The 21,358-nt window shown below is 36.2% G+C and overlaps 2 protein-coding genes across 5 annotated transcripts in view; one reads left to right on the top strand and one right to left on the bottom strand.

Annotated features, from left to right (window-relative positions):
- The window catches only part of foxp2 (forkhead box P2), a 195,771-nt gene extending 194,953 nt beyond the window's left edge, over window positions 1–818 (bottom strand). For 2 of the 3 annotated variants that reach the window (XM_088923349.1, XM_088923351.1), the window contains exon 1: window positions 678–818. The gene's annotated coding sequence lies outside the window, so the exon portion shown is untranslated. The remainder of the gene's footprint in view (window positions 1–677) is intronic. The other variant, XM_088923350.1, reaches the window with a different exon arrangement.
- A 12,961-nt stretch (window positions 819–13,779) lies between these two features.
- Window positions 13,780–21,153, top strand: ppp1r3aa (protein phosphatase 1, regulatory subunit 3Aa). Of its 2 annotated transcripts, XM_088924278.1 has the most exons (4): window positions 13,780–14,576; window positions 15,832–15,884; window positions 16,319–16,422; window positions 17,842–21,153. In XM_088924278.1, exons 1-4 carry the CDS (start codon window positions 13,798–13,800, stop codon window positions 19,942–19,944), a joined length of 3,039 nt encoding a protein of 1,012 aa, XP_088780404.1. In that variant the 5' UTR covers window positions 13,780–13,797; the 3' UTR covers window positions 19,945–21,153. The 2 variants fall into 2 exon arrangements, with proteins under 2 accessions (XP_088780404.1, XP_088780405.1); XM_088924279.1 differs by lacking the exon at window positions 17,842–21,153 and having other exon boundaries at window positions 13,792–14,576; window positions 16,319–16,600.
- Window positions 21,154–21,358: the final 205 nt, after the last annotated feature.

Below are 21,358 nucleotides of genomic sequence, written 5' to 3'. Positions count from 1 at the left end.
CACTTTCTTTCTACAAATGCGGGGATGTGATCCTCACAATTCCAATTCTACTTATAGTATTATGGAACACATTTAAAAAGGTGTAACAAAATAAAAACCGATTGTGTTATCGCCGTTTACCCTAGTTTTGGGTTCTTGCTGTTTGTTGCAATAAATCGAATGATTTTCAGTGATTCTTAGTGTTATTTAAAAAGTGGTTGCCTTCAAAATGCACGTTGGCACACACCTATTCACAAAAGGAGTCGAACAATATTAAATGAATCAATGAGTTTTTAAAAAATGATTTATTTAAAAAGTTTGATGTCTGCATTAATCCTTTAAACGCGCCAAGGCGTTGTTTAGAAATAATCCAGAAAAATAATAAAGTGAGATCTAACGCCTGCACGCCTCTATAAAGTAGCTACTTTCTCAGCATGAGAACGATAGTAGTGCTTAAGAATGCAATCGCGGCAACTTATCAACATTCACCAGCTTGAAACACCAAAAAATGATCAAATGCAACACTTCGAGAAAGCCCTAATAGCATTGGAAAGGCACGATATTGCACACAACTGAATGTGTGCGTTGCATTTCAGATGCAACCCCGAGGAACAAGTGAAGTTAAGTTAGCTGGCAGCGTAATGAGAAAAGTGAAAGTCAGGAAAAAAAGGAGAAACGCAGAAAGAGTGCAAACTTACCGAGATGCCGATTTATTTCCTTTTCGAAAACAAGAGCCGCCAGCTGTGCGGGAGTTGCAGTGAGTTTCGGTGTTTGGAAGGGTTCACACGTGAGAGTGTGGGTTAATCAGAAAATAGAAAATGAACAACAAGCCGAAGAATAAATAACAACTGCGATATTCCTCCGCTCGCGTCGGGCTCGGAGATGCACGCGTTGTCTCGCGCTCTCTTCTTCAGCCACTGCTGCTGTTATTATTAATGCAAAAGGAAAAAAAACTGTACACTAAGTCCTGTTAGATTGCTCTCACATGACTCACAGTAAGAAGATGTAGCATGTTTGTCTATTAGAATTGAATATATCTAAAAAACAGTCAACTAAGTATTTGGGACTAGCTTATTAGAATGCTGCCCCAGGGGAGGTACTCGCGCGGAGTTGGATATTGTTATTTTTTGGAGTACCTCGACCCAAGGTGACGTCACGTCCACCTGCTATGTAAACAAAAAGTCTTTGGAAGTTGTTTGTTTGTCCCTCTTTTTTTTTCTCTCTCGGGGGCAAGAGCAGTCAAAGTTTGCCTTTTGTAAAGTAGGGGGGCGCTGGTTACCGCCGGATCCGTTCGCAGGTTTAATAAAGAGACGCTGGCTCTTTGTGTTGCAGACAAGTTGACCCACTGTATAGAGCACCAGTGGCAAATACAGTCACGGTGTTTAAGAAGGAATATACAGTACTGTGTATGTATGCTTCAGAGGGGAGGGGGCGGTCATTGTTTCACTGTGCAACTTACACAGAAATATGTATTTTCCCCATATTTCGCCGAGACAACAGACGTCAAGACTCTCATCATGTTTTTTCACCCACTTTGAGTGAGTGTGATACAACGGCATCTACGTGTCAGATAACAGCCTGCGAGACCCTGTTTATGAGTGAGGCTATAGGAAAGGTTTAAGGATGCGTTACAACAGACGTTTAGTTATGAATGCATTTCAACTTTCCGTCTTCAGACTGTTTCTCATTATTAGGCAATAAAAACATATTGGAAAATAAGGATATAGACTAGAGGTCAGACGAAAAAACAGTAGGGAGTTAGCTACCTTTTTTTTTGCTTCAATGACAATTAGTCGCTTTATTCAGTTATGCTAACAGCTTTGGAAGATCAAATTCTGCAGTTTAACATCTGAACCTCGGCGTTTTATTACTGTTTTGATATATAGAGTATCCGTTCGCAATCTGTTTGAGTTACGGCACGGGACCTAAAGGGCATTAAAATTTAAAGTTAAAAGATATTAGTAATTGGACGAAAAGAAAATGGGAAATTGGAATTTTTACTGACTGGCTAAACTGAAACACGGGTCGCATTCTGTAACCTAAAAGGTAGCATTTGCAAAGAATGTTTTGCTTGAGTCATACATAAAAAGGAGAAAAAGTTTTTTTTATCGAAACGAGAATATTTCGAAGTATACAATCACACAGGTGTTTAGATTGCTCACCTACGCAAAAGTACTAAACTCGGTGCTCAAGAACAACACCGCAGAGTAATTGTACCTATCATGAAGGGATAGTATACGAAATCAGCTGAAAGGGATAGCGAAATCAACTGAAATATTTAGTCTTTTCCATTTTAAAATATTTAATTTTAAAGTTTAGACATTAAAAGTGAACCTCAATTTATCACTTTCCATCCCCACAAAATGCGCGCCTCATTTTATCCTATAATGGAAAGGTTGTATCGATAAATCAAGACCAATTTGAAGCACCTCCAAAACAAATGTTGTCTTTAATTTTAGGATAGTCATTGTTCTGGAATTAGAACGACTGTTCTATTGGTTTGGTTGGATACGTACTGAAGAGATTTATACAGCCTTAACTGTGCAGAATTTGGTTTGGTTCGGTCTTAAAACTACAGGATAAAACTTTCTTTCATTGTTTAGAGATCGTAACTGATCAGCAAATTGAAACCATTTTTAAAATACTCTATGTGTAGGTTCACAAGTACGGATTGTGATTCCTACAGCTGTCACTTTTTAAAGGTGTGCGCTGGTCTGACTGTAGGCATCGCAAGTGACAAGTAGGCAACGGGACTGCGCCAGCGAAGACGGGCATTACAATGAAGAGTCTGTTCCTCTCAGCCCTCGACTTTACAGCCAGGACGGGTTCGCAAGGTGAAAGTTCAGGAGAAGGACACTTTTTTTATTGACTGCCGGGAGTGGTGCTTGGTTGTTTGGGAATTTTAGGCCGATAGAAGTGCGAAATTATTTTCCAAGTTAATTAAAAAATCGTACTTTTATTAACAAGCTTGCTTGTATTTTTTAAAATATTTTTTCATACTGTTTTTTTAAATTAGTCAAAAGCAAAAAAAAACGTTTATTTGTCTATAAATGTTTTGTATAGTAAACGTTTGAGGTGGGCGTTTTTGTGTAATATTGCGCGACGGCATTTTTAGATACATTTCTGGAATTATACAACCTATGGATAGAATATTCATTTTTATATAGAACTGGTGCACAATACAAAAATGTTACTTTTTAAATGTTTTTAGTCAGCCCTACGATGAGCTAGAAATTCTGGCATGCCGTAACTTCGGCTAAATACAAATGATTGTGTTGAAGTCAGTTATTCGAATTTATCGTGACCGTCGAAATGCGAAGCACCTAAAAATGTAAGTATATAACCCAACATTTCCCATTTCCCAAAGGATAATAAATTAAATACAATTAAAACTAGTGAGGCTATTTAATAATAAAGGAACCATAAATAACGTCCTTTTTTCTTTCGGAATATTCAGTTTGGCCAATTTTTAACAGCTTCCATCGCATGTGCGCTAACTGCAGTTAACAAAATAAATCAACCTGTGTTTAAAAGCATTGACTTCGCTAATTTTAAAAGGTACTTTTCGGTACTGTTAAACTTTTAGCGGTACAACAATGTTAAAGCGCCGGTAATATTTTAAGACAATCCGCTTGACATTTGAACGGTTTGCGAAATGTTTATAAGCTGTAGTGGATTTATACCGCCATCTCGTGACAGCTTTAAAAATGGGCCAATGACAAAGAGTTTTTGGGGTTCAACTTAAAAGAAAAAAGTCGTTAAACGTGTATATGCACGTGTATATGGAGTATATATGTTTTACCAGTTCAACGATATATTGTGTATCAATTACAACGCAGTTAAACATGCTACACGTATCTTCTATTTGTGTGTGCGTAGTGTGCAATAGAAAATGCGACGACTGGGGGTTGAATAGCTTTTTAGCAAATCAGGACATTTTAAATAAAATCAGTGATAAAGCCCTGATATGATTGTTTTAAATGGAACAGGAATAAATGTTCGCGTGCGGTTACACTTCGGTACCATTTAGAAAAAATGAGGTGTTCCTGTTAAGGAATAATTATTTTTCGAAACAATTATTTAAAAAGAAAAATATATAGCCTTCTTTTTTTAACAGTCAACGCCATATTAAAGATCCAATCAAGGTAACTAGAAGTTATATCTGAAAGTCCGCCTTTTTATGTCTTTTAGATTTTTTTAACAGAAAAAACAGCCATCAAAAAGTAGTTGTAAAGTCGGCGGTTTATATCTTATTTAAAATCAGTTTAAGAAAGTATTTGCGTAGATAATATACTACAGTATACCTGCAGTCATCACACCTACCGTATTTTCTATAGTAAGATAATCTGTATCGGTACCTATGTAGACCAGACACCGCACAGGTTTCACTGTGAAAGAGAAATAGAACTAAGTAATGTGTATACAGAACAGCAAAAATCAAATAAAATAGACTAATTTTTAAAGAAAACATTTAAATAACGTAGAAAGAATGAAACGGTTTATTAAGCATTACAGTGGTGGTACAACAGATTTGTTGAACTGTATGGTATTAGGTCACGAACTATTAGTAATAGTGGTATTAATAGTGTCATTCATGTCTTTCTCACTCAGAAATTAGGAGTCATTAACTATTATTTCAATATCAAAGTATGAAATAATATTAGTGTCTCAAAACCTCAAACTTGTTTATGTTCTAAAACAGAGCATATAGCCGTTTATCTCATCCAAGTTCACTTAAAACAAATCTACACAACTGTCTTACATTGGGTGCAAACCCTAAAAATATAGGTTTGTCGCCATCTAGTGACCATATTATGACAATCAATGTGGAAGGCATTTTCATGCGCTATGAGTTTGGTAAAACGAGCGTCAAAAAGCACAGATAAGCATGCACAGTCAGTTACGAGTGACGATATAAAATAATATTTGGTCTTACTGTCAATATCGGCAGAATATAAATACATCTCTTTATATAGTTGTAAGTACTTACAAGGCATAAGTTTCTACAGGGAAATTTAGAATTATTCTCATAAGAATTCAACCTAGTTTGCGAACAAGGCTATGGCCAAGCATATAACGATCTAAGCAGTGACTGTAACATCAAACTGTTTTTTTTTCAGGGATTGCTATGAATTGGGTCTAATTATTTTACTCCAGAAACATTTCAAACAAATAACCACATTCTTTGCAAAACAGTGTTCCGCCTATCACTTCAGAATCTACTTTCAAGATCTTTTTCAATAAACCCCCACATTTGACAGAAGAAAAAAGCCACATTCTGCTTCTTAATGTTGAGGCAGCACAATTCAAACGAATTTTGCTTTTATCATTTGTTTATTGCGGTTGGTAGGATCAGTTCCCGCTCCGTTGAATTGTTAGTAAAAATGTATCAGGGCAAACTGTTGCGCAACGCAACGTTTAATCTGTGCTCAGATGGCTCAGATGATCCTAAATCTGGATGCTTTAGCATGTGCCCACAGATTTACCGTATTTTAATATACTTGGGCAACTTCAACTTCCATTTTTCCGACTGTGCCTAGTGTATGTCTCACAAACAGATTTCAGCTTTCCGCATCACAACTGGATATTGAATAATCAAATAACATTCTTCCCGATATTATTACACTAAGGACGGACATCCAAATTCAAACCTGGCTGCCAACATTTCCGCCTGTAATATAACACAGAAGTCTAGATAATTGCTAGAGGAACGGAGATCAAATTTAATGACGGTCTCAAAAGGCCAGTTTTAGCCACTCCTGGTGGGCTACAGGATTTCGCATTCCTCCAGTGTTGTTAGAAGCATGATCTATTGGAAGCGCTCTGAGGAGTCATTTAGGACTATTGTGCTTCAGGTCTGTTTGGGACCTTAATTACAGTGTTTTAAGATCAGCTTAAGTATTGCTGCGGATTTTTTTGACATATTAAACACACATTAATCATCAGATAGGATTCTTCCTCGTTTGGTGTTGGCAAGTATAATGAAGGTAGTGTACCCGAGAAAAGTGTTTGCTAGCTCCATTTTATCTGTACCAGTTTTGGAATTATTTTTTATCATAGAAACGGTTCTATTTATGTTTTTCTCGTATAATCGAGTGTCACCATGGTAATTTGTTCCTGCTAATGACGTTAACATATTCTGTTATTAAAAAAGAAATTCATGACAATGGTAATTCTTTACAAGCAAATGTTTTTTTTTGTAGGTAGTGCATAAACCAAGTTCACAAAGGCTAATGGATTTTGGATTATTTAATGTATTTGTTTATACAGTACCTCTAAAGCATACTTTAGAGTATGCTCAAGGTCTTCAGTTGTGAGTCCAGAATGCTACAAGATGTACAATCCACATTTAATCAGTTAATGTTTCAGTCTTTGATTTCCATGGCAACTTTTGTGAAAGTTTGCATAATAGTCAAAGTTTGCATAATACTATAAGAAAAGATTATTGCAAATACAATAAATCAATTATCATAAAAAGCAGTGAATACATGTACAGCAAATGCACTCAATCAATAGCTTCAATTACAAAAATGTTAATTCCAATTAAAGAAATTACAAATACAAAGCCACACACAAACTAAAATTATTCTTCTCTTGATTTACTGATACTGAATTGAAGAACACTTTATACTTTATTGGGTTTATCTCTAGTATTGTGATTCAGTACATTGGATGATGTAAATGCACATAGTAATGTGAAACAATCCTGTTTGTATTGAGCAAACGTCACATAACTGAAGGTCTTGGTCAAAATGTACTAATTTACAAAATGTACTTAGTCACATTTCCTAAATACAGTGGAATACGGATCTCTTCCGAGGTATTGTGCTTCCACATCCATTATCAAGAGATTTTAGTCTTCATTCACAATTATTTACAATTGCACAAAGTTGATTCATATTCCCAGATGAATAATGTAAGTCAATGAAAATAGATTTCCTATAACAAATGGAGGAATCCCTGTAGTCCTGCAGTTGTTACCAGTCAGCCATCCTTGATTAGTTTCAAACTAGAATACTGTTGTCAGAAATGATAGCTGGCAACACCATATCATGCTAAAAAAGGCTCATTGATGTTTTTCAGCCTTGAGGAAATAAATTATATAGTGTTTGCTTATTGCCTTGTTGCCTTTTTAAGGGAACAAGATGAAGAAATTTAACATTCTGGTTCATTTTGATTGTCGGCTTTTTATGTCAAATGCTCAATACATCCAATCAGACTTGATATTATTTGCTGTTCCCAGAGCCCATTCTCTGCTCTCTGTATAAAATAGACAGTAGTTGCCACTCCTTAAATCTAGAAAGTTAGTTTAAAATCAAACAAAAATCCAAGCAGTTGGAGAAAGTGAAAACTTCTAGATTTCTAGAGATCCCTAGATTTAGACATCTAGATCCCCATAGATCTACATTTCTAGGGATTGGCTTCTTCTGCACTTCTAGAGGAGATGGACAGTTCTCATGCCTCAGTAGCTAACTGTGGTAGCCAGCATGTGGGGGATTCATTGCCGTTGACTGAACACTGCATTTGTGGAATAAAGAGATGCTGGGAGGGCATCCTTGACATACTGCATACCAGTGAGTGTTATCATGCCATTCTCCGTAAAGGCTGTGCCTGGCCTCTGGCTCACACAGCAGCCCTGCTACTAGCGCTCCAGGCGCACAGTGCAAATTCAATTGGATGACTCACAATACTAATCAATCAATCAACTATGTTTCCTTCACCTCTCCTGGGCTGGTCCGGAAGTTGTAGCAGTGATCCAGTTTGAGAAATACCTGGCTAGTCTTAAATATTTGGCTATAAAAATAACGGTGAGTCGGTAATTCTTTCAAGCATGCCCCAATTTTATTGTCAAGTCTATCAAAAATGGGAAAACTCTGAATTTTCTTTCACTACTGCTTTGTATATAGCATATAGCGCAGCAAGCAGCTTTATTGTACTTTAAACAAAAATAATGAAGCAAACATTTTCTTTTCAGCAAAGAATTTGACTAAGACTTTGCAAATTAAGACTATTTTTTTTGGAAAGTATGATATACTTTCTAGCTGGAACCTATTTTGACTATTTTAAAAAATAACTTGCATTTTACTCAAATCTAGGAGTTCCAAAAATGTGTGAATAAACATTTAACTTGAAAATTTCATACTGTTTAATAGCATTGTATGAAATTAATGCTCAGGAGCTACTACATAATTAATATAACTTTGCTGTTCTTCAGGATTCAGTATATTGTAGTTTGAATAAAATGCAGTTCCGTCAGTGTTCATATCTGAGTAAATGAGAATAATATTATTTTTCTTACGAATATTATGAAGACTTATTTAACATATAACATATATTAAATGATATATTTAATATATGTCTTTTGTTTTATGTTAAAACACTTTTACAAAGGTTTATGTTAAATATGGTTTATTTTAACAAAATGCTAAAAGTGAAAGATCACTTTTTTATATTTAAATATAAATACTACAGGATTTTGCTATGATTTGGACCTAATTTTTAAAGAATTAACATATTCTGTCAAAATTTGGTAGTGTCCTTACACTTATACAAGCATTCATCATTTTATTATTGCATAATGTAACAGTTACGTTAATGTAGCAGGTATGATGATACATTTGTTTTCACTTGGGAATATTTTTAAAAATGAGTTCTTCATAGCTGGCTGTATGGTGCCATCTTCTGGTGCTGTCAAATACATCTACATTATTTTAAGGTTTTAAAAAATAATGGTTTATTTATGAATAGAAGTCAAAATGTACAGTAAACTAAAATTCCAAAACAATTCAGGGTTTAGAAAAATTAATTAATATAGCAAGAACTGATATGTATTACTTTTGCGAAACCACAGATGAAGTGCGTCTGTTTTCCTTTAAAGGTTTTTTTATTAACAGTTTCCTTCCACAATAATATAATTCAGAGGTGTTTAATACATTGACACTTGATGATTCAGTTCTACAATGAGATAACCTTTCTTAAAACATGAAGTCCGGTGAGCAGTTGTTGTTCCTGCTTAATGCTTAAATATTTTCTAAGTCAGCAGCAGATAAAAAACAAAGACCCTCTTGCTTTTGCACTCTATAGAATATGATGACAATACTCCATTTCATCAAAAGCAAACAAGCTCATGATTTGGAGAGGTAAGTGGAGCTGTGAACTGAAACAAAGAGCACGTATGGTGCCCTTCTTGCTAACTTCACATATACAGAGATTCTTTTTTCTACAGGCAGATGGAGCTAAAGAGATAATCTTTCTATGTGAAAATGTGTTTTGCACACAAAACCACAGCTTTTTGTCTCAGGGAATCCAAACCAATTATTTCTCTACAAGCCATCTGTTAAAACAGAAGGAAATCACAGAGAAATTCTTCACTAAATCTGAGTCAAGCACCCTCATAAGTGAGCAACCCTTTTGATCAAATCCGTTTTTTTCCTAAGCCTCATCTAATAGGGTGAATTTAACACTTCATTTACTACAGATGTCCAACCATAATAAATAATAAACAATTTTATTGTTTAGTATTGCTTAAACAGTTCCTGTCAAACAGCTTCTAGACAAAGGCCCATAAAAGTTCTGTGTGAAATATATTTATATAACTTTTTATTTTACATTGTTGTGTAATATGTTTGAATACCAGTTTAATTGATTGATTACCGTTAGAGAAATAATAGAGAGATGTTGTTCATAGTCTATAATTAGGACATATAACTGCAGGAGTAATGCAAGCTTCTGCATGTCTTGAAAGAGCTCCATACCTTCGGAAGAATTTACTTTTGCTGGCGATTAAAAAATATGTGAAAATGCCTGTGGTGTTACATGCCTACGATAGCACTAAGAAGGAGTTAAAGGAAAAAGGAATACATCAGCTTTCAACTCATGATGGAAATGCCTATAGACAGCAGGAAAAATACTTGTACCAGCATGCCAATGTCCAGCTTGTACAGATTCCACATGAATACTGAGTTGTACTTCTTGAGCAGGAGAAAGATTTCTAAAAATAAAAAGCTATAAGACAGTTCGCCACAATGTGGAAATTATGTGATTTTAATGCCAATGGAAAAGTTACCAATGATAAAAAAGCATGCTATTGCTACAATTTATTATTTCTTATTTAAGGAAAGAAATCATCACTTCAGTAATTCCATTTTAATTTTCCATTGAACTGGTGTGGCAGGAAACCATTGTTGCCATCGTATGTCTTACAATAATATTAATAATTCTTTTTATTTGTATAGTGCTTTACATCCTGACGAATCTCCAAAGTACTTAAGAGGGAATTTTAGGTAGATCAGATTGCAGAAGTCCGTAGTGGAATTTGGCCAGTCACTGGGGCCAGCGCCTGTACACTTGTGGAAGTCATTGGATCTATAATGAGCAAGTCAGGACCTTAATGTTATATCTCACCCAAAGAAGAACATCTTCGAAGGCAGTGTCCTTGATCACCACATAAGGATATTGGTTTAAAGGTTTGGGAAGGCAGGCAGTAACAGGAAAAGGGGGTAGGGGATGTAAGATTATGAGCTGACTAAACAACAGACACTGGCTTTTGTTCACGTGTTGTGCTGCTGATCAGAGACCCCTTCATGGTAGTTGTCTTTGACATACAGGTAGTTCTTTAAATGGCACATCATATAAATATAACAAGTCATTTCATCTTTCAACGCGACTGCTTTTTTCTTCCTGATCGAAATAACCTACTCCAAGACAAGATTGATTGCATCATTCAGGCCACTTATGAGCTTGAAATGACCAAGCTGTAACGTTCGATAAGATTATGAATTTCAAGGCAGATCTTTCTTGAAGATGAAAAGTGATGCTAAAAAAATGTTTATCCAAATTACCTTATGAAATTATGAAAATGCAAGTAAACAGGACACGTGTCTGTGGTCTCTTCATATTCTAAAAACTGAGTCTTAAACATTGATTAAAAATTTCAAACCACAATGACTGTCACAAAACAAGGTAAGAAATATATGAATAAGAACAATTTTATGTCTTAGTTTAATTTACTAAAATGGCCAAATTAATAACATGATAGCACATAACTTTATGTTCATGTTTAACCCATTAAATCAATAAATTGTATATGTAGAGTATATGTCATGTCATAGGATGACCTTATCAAAACTTTGTGGACTTTTAACAGTGCTTTACCTGGAGGCTTAATTGTCTTATTGAACGGCATCGTAATGTAACTAATTGCAGTTTCATAATTGGTTGATAAATTAGCAATTATCCCCCTGAGGAAGGTATTGAAGACCCTCACACTTGCTGGTTTTCTCTTCTTTCATTTCGTTCTTTACTTTTTTTAAATCCTTAAATGAACAAACACATTTCTTGATTGGAAACTTAGAAGTTTTTTTTTTTCTATTAAAACATTGATTTTAAGTTACCTATGAAACACAATGTTTAAAAGGCAACCTCCTACATGTTTAGAAACTGTAAACTGTCATTACAGATTCAGTTATGTAACCAAGAGCTCAGCTGCAATGAAGCACAGCAGGGTGTTTGTCCCCAGGACCAAGGTTGGGAACACTTGTTCTTAGACACAGCAGAGTTGCAGAAAGTTTGTGAAAGAGTACTGGTTCAGAACTGAACAAATACAGAGTCCAGCTCTAAAATCCTATATATTCGGTCATCCGACTGAATACTATATATTCAGTCATCTGACTGTCTTTCTGGGTCTGCTTGTTAACAATCTATATAGGAGTAATTAATTTCTGCTTAGCCTAACAGAACAGTTCATCATACATATGAAGAGAGTTATAATACATACTGTAAAACTAGCCTGTTTTATGACAAATATGATATTGATATACAATTGGTATTTTCAAAAATATATACTGTATATACCAATCTCAAAATGTTATTTGTACAAAACTCAAACTGAAAAATTCTAGATCAAAGATAAAGATAAAGGTGATTTCATGAAACAGTCTTTCTACTATGGTCAAATTATCTATTAGTAATTCAGATTAGTTACCCTCCATAGCATCCATGTACTGTAGTTACCTTTTTACAAAGAAGTACTCTTATCTGTTGTAATAGGCACAGCTCTTTGTGCGTAAAACAGGCAGCCTACATTAAAGAGTATAGTCCATCTGGGATCAATTCTGGAATACCCTGTGAGTAAGCCATAGTTTGGAAAGGCGCTGATAGACGATATGGATTCTGGTAGCACTCCAAGAAGCTACATCTAGGTTTGTCTGAGATAAATGGAGCTGTATGCCTTCTTTCAGCTTTTTTTAGCTCCCAGGTGTGTGTTCTCCACAGCAGATATTCACAGCAGTTTCTGTGAGCAGCATTACTGCAGTTCTGTTCCCAGACTGGAAGAGGAAAAGAGGAGTATGTTCTGCCGAGGAATGCTTGTTGCAAGTAGCACTGAGGGCAAATTCCAGACCCTGTGAAGCAGCTCATCTCATAAGGTCTCTGAAGCTCCTTCTGTAGCCTTTTCTTCTTTGCTTTTCTATGCTGCCTGAAGTCACCCCGGAGAAAGTCATTGCGATGGGCTGGGTGGATACCCCAATAGTTCCCTTTCCCATCTTCACACCTGCCCACTTTGATAAAGCAGTCATTTAGGGATAAGTTGTGGCGCACACTGTTTCTCCAGCCTTGGCCCTGGAACCTGTAGTACGGAAAATGGTCTTCAATCTCTTTGTAAATGGAAGACAGGTTAAGCTTCTGTGAGGGAGAGGAAAGGATGGCTTTTGCTATCATGGCTATGTAGGTCAGAGACGGTTTTATGTGACAATCCTCATTGGTTTCAGCTGACTTCATCTGGGTTCCAACAGCACAATCTGAAACCATTTCGGAAGGATCGCTGAGGGACTCGCCCGGTGTCAACTCATCATGTTGTTTTCCTCTGTTCATGGTTCTTCCTCTTCATGCTGTACCTCAGACTCTAGGCATTGCGATGCAGAACATTACAATAGTGACTGAATGTTTGAAAGCATTTTAAGATCCATTGCTTATTCCCATAAGCTTTCTCTATTGTAAAGTCAGTCGTTTACATCTGAGGGAGATTTGCAGTTCACTTTTATACCCTGCATGTTTGACATCTGATTCAATACAAATGGACTGTCTCTATTGACAGAAGTCACGAAACAGAATAAGTTGGACATAACCTCTCGTGAAATTTCCAAATACTCAATGGTGCAAGATTTTCCTTTCAAAAAAATTCCAAACATACCTAAATATCCCTTTTAAAATGTCAAGATTAATGAATAAATTACTGTGGTTAGATAGCGCTTTTGAAAGACCAGCCCTTAAAGCCGATATAGAACCTTTTGAAATAACTGCCTTAGTTGTACTCAAGCGTGTGTTCTTTCACATTATATATTACATATTTCCATTGTGCATACACGTTGTCCCAGAAACTAAGAAAATATTACAAAAATGTATCAGACCATTTGACAATTTGTAATATTAGATTGATGATTCATACTTGTAAGATACATAAACCCTTGATAAAGCCTTAATTATTAACTTTTATTTCAACAGTGATGTCAAAAAGGTTAGCTAAATAAAAACATACGCCCATAGTTGAAGTTCTCTTTGGTAATGGTCGTAACCAACACAATTGTCCTGTTCAACATCATTACCCTAATAATAACAGTAATGAAAAACTTTGAAGGTTTTATTCCTAAGGCCTGCGGAGGGCAGACAGACATACTGTAGCTTACAGAATGTTAGATCTATTAATAGGTCTGGCTCTCTTTACAATGTCAACTGTAACCCAAATCCTTCTGTTAAATCACTGCATCTCAAATGTCACTTGCCAGAAGCACAGTGGCCCTCCACTTTGTTACAGACAGCCCAATGGAGTCCGCTGGACAACCAAGACAATTTGGTGCCTCTAACTTCTTGGAAGTTATCGATGGTAATTCCTGGGTTGAGGATGAAGATGAGAGCCCAATCAAGCCAAAGCTGTCTCCCCTGCCACGAAGGAAGAGCTCCGTCTCCTCAGACGATTTAGAGCCGGAACCCCCCAATGTGATAGCAAGAAAGGTTTCCTTTGCGGATGCATTTGGTCTGGATCTTGTGTCTGTTAAAGAGTTTGATACCTGGGATGTACCTATTACATCATTCAGTGATCCCCTGGAGGAAGAAGCCAAAGACATTGAGGAATATTTCCTGTCGGCTTTGTTCACACTGCCATCCTCACAATATGAACTCATGCAAAAAATTTCTGACCAGAAAGTAGAGGTGGAAAGCATTGAATTCCTTCCAGGTTCAACTTCAATAAAGGGGATTATCCGTGTTCTGAATTTGTGCTTTCAGAAGCTGGTGTATGTTCGGATGACTTTAGATGCCTGGAACAGCTTTTATGATCTAATGGCAGAGTACATCCCTGGTTCTAGTGACGGGAAAACAGATCAATTTTCTTTTAAAATTTCCTTAGTGCCACCATATCAGAAAGAAGGAGCCAGAATTGAGTTTTGCATACGTTACGAAACAGATGTTGGCACTTTCTGGGCAAACAATAATGGGGTAAACTATGTGCTCTTCTGTAACAAAAAGAAGGTCAAAGAAGCCAAAGAGAAACAACAGGAAGAAAGCAGCAATAAAAATAAGAAAAGCTGTTTAAAGACCAACAGGTGAGGCCTGCCAGTATAGACATACTGGAGATATCCTTTTATTTATGTTTTTGCTAAACTGACAGTTTCTTTTATTGCAAATAGTAACACATAACAGTGAAAACAGTCATTTCAAAATGTCTTAATTTCTGATGTCAGATAACATTAGATTACAGTTAAGGCAGTGTAACAACAGAGTAGTTCACTAAAGTACATGATGGCATAGCATTGCCTTATCATTTCTTGTGGTTTTCACAAACATCATCTTCACATTTATGTCCAGGAAGCAAGTGTGCAGCCACAGACCTTTTGTTCAATTATATCATGAGTCATATTTTAGTTAAATCCAAATAAAAGGTTTGGAAGTATCAAAATTGTTTACCAATATTTAGGTTAAAGTTTACTTGTTCATTAGTGTTCTGTTGATTAACGACAACTCAGCATCGTAAAGTGTAGAGTTTAAAAACTCTCTGATTACTATTATTCCAGGCCATGGTTGTGTTTCACATGCAAAAAGTGGTGTAAATTGTTTTTACAAAACTCTGGAAATAAATTAAGATACATCTTATTAAAGACTTTGCATAAATTCTGTGCTTTTTTAAATTGCAAAAAAACTTCACATTTCATGTAAATATCTCCTTTAAGGTGTTCTCTCTCTCGTACTGAAAGTAACATTTATTTTTTTATTTTTGGAAATAACTCTTACCAATATAGTTGTCATTTATTGGTTTTTAATATACGGCACTAAGTTATGTGTTGTCCCACATGAAGCTTATGAGACAATATTTTAAATTTTGATTTACAAAAATATTCTTTGAAAATATTTGACAGCTCAGCACATTAAATTTCTACCCATACCAGATGTGTTACCGAGTTCAACAATGTCATACATACAATGTCATACAGACAGCTACAGTGGCCTACTGTACATCTGAGAAAATGTGTCAGATTGTTTATTTTATCCATTTGTATTTATGCAATTGAAACCTTTTACAATGCTGCCTTGTCATTTAAGACTGTGGGTCTGAATTAGCTCAAATATGTTTGATTGTATCAAGCAACAGCAGTAGAGGTAGTATTGCATGCTTATCTAAAAACTGCATGCAATTTGATACTGGTGTGTGCTTAGCCTTACCAAGAGTGTAGCTGGATATTGTATAATTCCAAAGAGCATTATGGTAATTCCAGATTTTCATATATCATTAGTGATGATGATTTGTAGCTGGCATGGCTCTTGACTGATCTTTGTCTGTGATGATTGTTTCTTTCTTTGTAGCAAGGACAGCACCACAGAAATAAATGACACAGTGGTTGAAGTCGGGACTCCAGGTAATGGCTAGTGTTTGAATTTCAGGGTGGGTTCTTTATATATAAAAAATAAAAGGCAACTGGTAATTATTTTTTTATTTTTGTACAATTGCAATTTGGAACCACAAGCTGTTAATTTAAGATGCTAGTTTGCTTCACCCTTAAGCCCTTTTTCCAAAACGTGGCCTCCACTTTGCTAACAGCAGAGTTTGGCCAATCCCAGCGGCCGCCTGTGGCACAGCATGGAGGGCAGCCTGGCAACCAAGGACACCCTGTCCTGGCATCCAGGAGTTATGTGTCACAGCTGGGAGACTCCTGGTCAGCCCAGGACTTGACTTAGCCATGACTGGACTACATAGCTCAACCTCGCTCCAAACAGGCTCCTCTTCTGGTCCTGGCGGAGCCACCCTGGAGCTCAAAAAAATGAATTAAGATGTAAGAACCTCCCTTTTCAGGTGTGTCTCAACATGGAGCAGAGATGACAGTCGGAGAAGTCCTTGAAACCCCCGTGCCAGACACTGAAGAGTTTCATGAGGGGGACAAGGAGCTGGAGACCATGGTACTGTATGGCAACACTCAAAGAGAACCACAATATGGTCATATGTGAAATATGATTGAAATAGTCATGAGAATATCTATAATATTTAATATATCTATATATCTACAATCTATCATTTATAACCAGCACTTCCTACCTAGTTCACAGTTGTTCATAGTTTTATATGTATATTGCACAACAATAAATTAATAACCTCTCTTTATGATCTCTCAGCCACCTGTGCTATCTGTATAAACAGAACAGACAGGGTATAAAATTTACTCCGCAGAATATTTCAGTTGTTTGCATTCTGCATTGAGCTGAAGAAAAAGAAAAATCAACTTCACTTCACTTTGGGCTCTCTACTAAAAAAGCCTTAGACACTCAAATCCGTTTTACTTCATATGAGAATTAATAGGCATAATTTACTTTCATGAGCAAACTGTTGTTTTTTCTGCTTGGTATGCAGACCCCTTTGGTTACTTCTATATTGTTTGATTTTGATAGTGTTTATTACCACAGATATATGTTTCATTTTCAAGATCTGAAAAATCTCAGGGTTTATATTCTCTGTAATCTAGTTGGACTCTAGGTTGTAAAGTTGTTAAGGCTTTCTCCATGTTGTTTGATAGTTTGGTGCAGTTGATAAAAATCCGCTGCAATCTAGAACATTCCTGATCAAAGTGGTCACAGCAGAGGTGGCCCCCTGGCTTTTTAAAGCTGTGCGTATTACAGAGCTCCTTGCATGTGCTGCAGTTACTATTAGTGAAATTCAGTTGTAATTATTTAATTTTCTTATTCTTTTATTTTTCTCTTTGATGGGTTTGAACAAACATGTAACTGCAATAGTGTTAGATATCTATACACACAGAAGTTCCATAAAGCAGGATATGTATCAGATTAAATTTAGAATAAATTTACCAGAGTCAGGGAGTTAGAATAGATTTCTGCCTGTTAACAGGAATGCAAGATGTGTACTCAGTGAACTCTCATGACCTTTTTGAAAGAGTGCCATGAGTTCTCTAATGTCTACAAGGCTGGCAAGCTTTAGTTAAACATGCCAATGGTAGGACAGAAGGAACATATGTGTGACCTGATGACATACTTGTACTTTTTAATCGGTTAGATAAAATAGTATAACTACCATTAATACTAGACCCCAACACATGATTTCAGGTTTAGATGTTTTTTTTTAATGATTCAAAGTAATGTAGTACTGAACTATTACTAAAGTTTTCTCCTATCAATTTTCAAAGGAACCGTGAGACTAATGTACTTTAAACTCTAGATTATACAGTTTGCTCTGCTTCATCTTTGGAAGTTATTTATATATAATGGGAAATTAATTTAAATAAGCTAGAAATATACATGCAACATATAAGTTTTACTATACTTTTAGACTGTGTTAATAATAATAATAATTTTGTTTTGTATTAATAGATGGATAGCAACTTCAACATGACAAGAATGGAAGAGGGTAGAAAAGAGGTACTGAATCCATCAGCCTCAGAAGACCACTGCTTTCCAGAGGGAACTGAAATGCAGCTGGGTCAGGATTCTGTTGGACAAGAAACGATAAGCATAGAATCAGAAGATCAGGAACCTGAAACTGGCACACCTTTGTTTTGGAGAAGTGACTCAGGTCTATTGGTGGGATGCAATGGTGGCCAGACCAACAGTGAAGAGAGTGCACATCAGATGCTACTGGGAAGTTATCAAGCTCCTTTGCTGAGTTTGCAAACTGCATCGAACAAGGAGGGCATGCTACCACTGAAAGGAGATGAAAAGGAAGCTACAATCAAAAATGGAAAGGAAGAAGAAAATGAAGGAGATGTGCTACAGACATTGATCCTTGTTGAGGAGGATCTACCAGTTTGCAGTACTGAACCAGATGAGAGTGACCCACAGTATTCATTATTGTGTTTAGATTGCCTGCATGAAAAGGTCTTATCTTCCCCAGAAACATTGATCAGCAAAGCAAGTTTAAACAATGAAGCTCCCTCTGCTTGTAAAAACACACTGAGCCAGGAAGTCAATGAACTGGAATCCAAAGTATGGGAACACACTGAAAATGATGTTCATGACAGTAATCAAAGGGATCAACGGCAAAGCAGTGTTATTAGTCAAGACAAAACGGATGTTACACAGGACAGAAGCGAAACAGTAAATGTTTCTTTGGGAGAAGACGATTCTTTAGACTTTAAGAATGTTGACCCTTCTTTGTACAGTACAGAACATATCAGCAAGGACTGGAAAAGTCAGTCTGCTAGTCACAAAGATGTTGAAGAACTGACGCATTACAAAATACAGGAAGGGAAAAGCCAAGACAAAATGATCCATAAGGCCAGTTTCACAGAGACAGCAGGTGCTCAGCAACATCTTGTAGGAAAGGCTTTTGTAGCCTCTGCTTACCAGTCTTGTCAACATGACAATTTGGATTCGATAGCAGAGCATTCAACTTGTGGAAGGGTGCGTTCAGCACATACCCAGGAGGAAGAAATAATCTTTGATGAACCCGAAGTCACAGAATTGAAACAGAGAGATCTTCAAGCAAAGACTCAGCAGGACAATAAACAGCCTGGGGCAGCTGAATTGGAATCTATCATACATTTGAGCATAAAACAATTTGAGAACACTAGAGAGTGTGACACTAAACAAACAGACCATGCAATGCAGCATCCTGCCTCTGAAACTACTGACCGGACAACAAGCTCAGAAGAAGCACGTGCAGAGGAAGAAATATGTCATAATGAGGCACAAGACACTTACATTTGTGATAAAACAAATGGGAATACACCAGAAGAATGTGAAAGTTATGTCTCCGCAGAAACAGAAACTGAAACTGAAAATGTACTTTCTGAACAAATGGCACAAGTGGTTATGATCCACAAAAGAGCATTTTTAGAAGCAGTCCGAGAAGAAAAAGAAGAAAGCGGAGAAGAAGATATCTATACAGACCATCAATATTCCTTCACAGTTGATAAGTTGGAATCTAGTGAGCAAAGAGAGGAGACATCAAACTTACAGTCTGGTGCCTCTCTAAATCCCTTTGAAACTGCATTCCTAAGAGCTCCAGTGGGAAAGGCAGAGGCTACCCACCACACCATCAGCACCAAGAGGGACAGAAGCAGTGCAGTTTCGACATTTACGAGCAGAAGATCTGAGGAAGGTGCAGATCAGAGATTGCTTCAGCCAGTATTAGTAGAAAGTGAGTTTCCACTGGAAGAAAGTGAATGTGAGCAAGGTCACGATCTGGAAGAAGATCAGACACAGTCAGAAGAAACAGAAGGACACCCAGGTATGGAGCAGCCTACTAGTGAAATAGCAGAAGATGAGAGCAGAAATGACCTATTACACTGGAACGAAGAACCCTTTATTTTGCATTATATTTCAAAAGAGTTTTTTTACTGCTCCCTGTTTATAGTTTTCCTTGTAACCGCTTACCATTATGATTTTATTGCCTGTTTTGCACTTTACATATTTTCTGTGTATTGTCTGTGCTGTCAGGGGAGGAAACAACGCGAATCCTTTGACAGAAAGTAACACAGCACAGATAATGTACTTGCTGAGTCATGATCTAATTGTGATAGTTCATTATTCCAAGTTCATTTTCCAAGTGAATGCAAGGTGTTTCAAGAAGAACGAAACCTACAGTGGTGTTAGAGGAGTGGTTTATCTGGTGGAGATGTTGATGGCGTTCCTGGGCAGTGAAGGGGTTTCACTCATCCAGTTTGCCCTTGTTTAGGTTTGTCGTAATTATACACCTCTCCCCAGGCAAACGTAACTGCACAACAAATGAATACAATGAACACACAACTCAGGAGAGACATGCATTTAATATAAAACACAATATAATGTTCACCAAAGCAAACGATGCAATGTAAGACTATACCCTTACAAAATCATAAGATGAATTGTGAACTGATTCTTTTAATAACATGAAAACATTTAGACAGAATTTTAAAGTTGAAAACACCAGACAAATAAAGAAGAAAACAGATCACATTTAGTATAATGTATTTTGTATATTTCCTTAGATTTCTCTGTGACATTTGGAGTTTAATATGTTATCCCTAGCTTGTCCTGTGTACATTTCAGATTTTATGACTTTTGGTTGTTTGTTATAGAAATTTGATTTTTAACATTTTTATTTCACAGTGCTTGTCTGTTCTTCGGCATTGCATTTTCATTCGTTTTCCTTTTATGTTTGGGGCCTGTCAGTTTGTATCAAGCAGATATGTTCTTCTCCCTAAAAAAACACTCATTTTTCATCATACCAGATGTTTTCCAGCGCCACTAATTGCAAGGTATTTGACAGATGAGATTGGTGAGGTGTATAATTCACTGTAATTTATTCTATTAGGAGACAGTGAGTCATTTCACAGTTGTTTCATTTGGATCTTATACCTATACAGGGGCATAAAATCAGTTCAAGCTCTGTGCCCTTCAGAAACCAAAGAATACAATAGTGTAACATGAGCAAGAGCTTGTGCATCTTCTAAAGGACCATTTATGAAACTGGATCACTGGTAATTATTAATGTAAAATTTCTTTGCAAATTTTCCTAAATATATGTATAGTTCATTAGTTCATTTTAAATAGACTTATATTGTCGGTACCAAGGTCAGACATAATGTTACACATTTCATGTTTGATATCTGCTATTGTCATGGACCTAATGATGTACAACTGGATAATTGTTTTGACATTAAAATAAAAACTGTCAATAAAAAATACAATTGTTTAAATTAAGCACACAAACCTTCCCATTATGGTATCTTAAATAATTATTCTAAGGCATTTGTTCTGTTCTATTTTTTATCATTAATTTTTACATATAGAAGATCAATTTCCATAGATTGTCAATTTTCAGTTTGTATTAAAACTTGATACTTATCAAGGATTCTTTTTGTATATACTCATGATTTTTTAAAACAGCTGAAAGCCTGGTAGTTTG

The sequence above is a fragment of the Atractosteus spatula genome, chromosome 8, assembly GCF_055471065.1.
Source record: "Atractosteus spatula isolate fAtrSpa1 chromosome 8, fAtrSpa1.hap1, whole genome shotgun sequence".
Taxonomy (NCBI): Eukaryota; Metazoa; Chordata; class Actinopteri; order Semionotiformes; family Lepisosteidae; genus Atractosteus; species Atractosteus spatula.
Note: the sequence above shows the minus strand (reverse complement) of the source record. Positions and strands in the feature narration are given on the sequence as shown.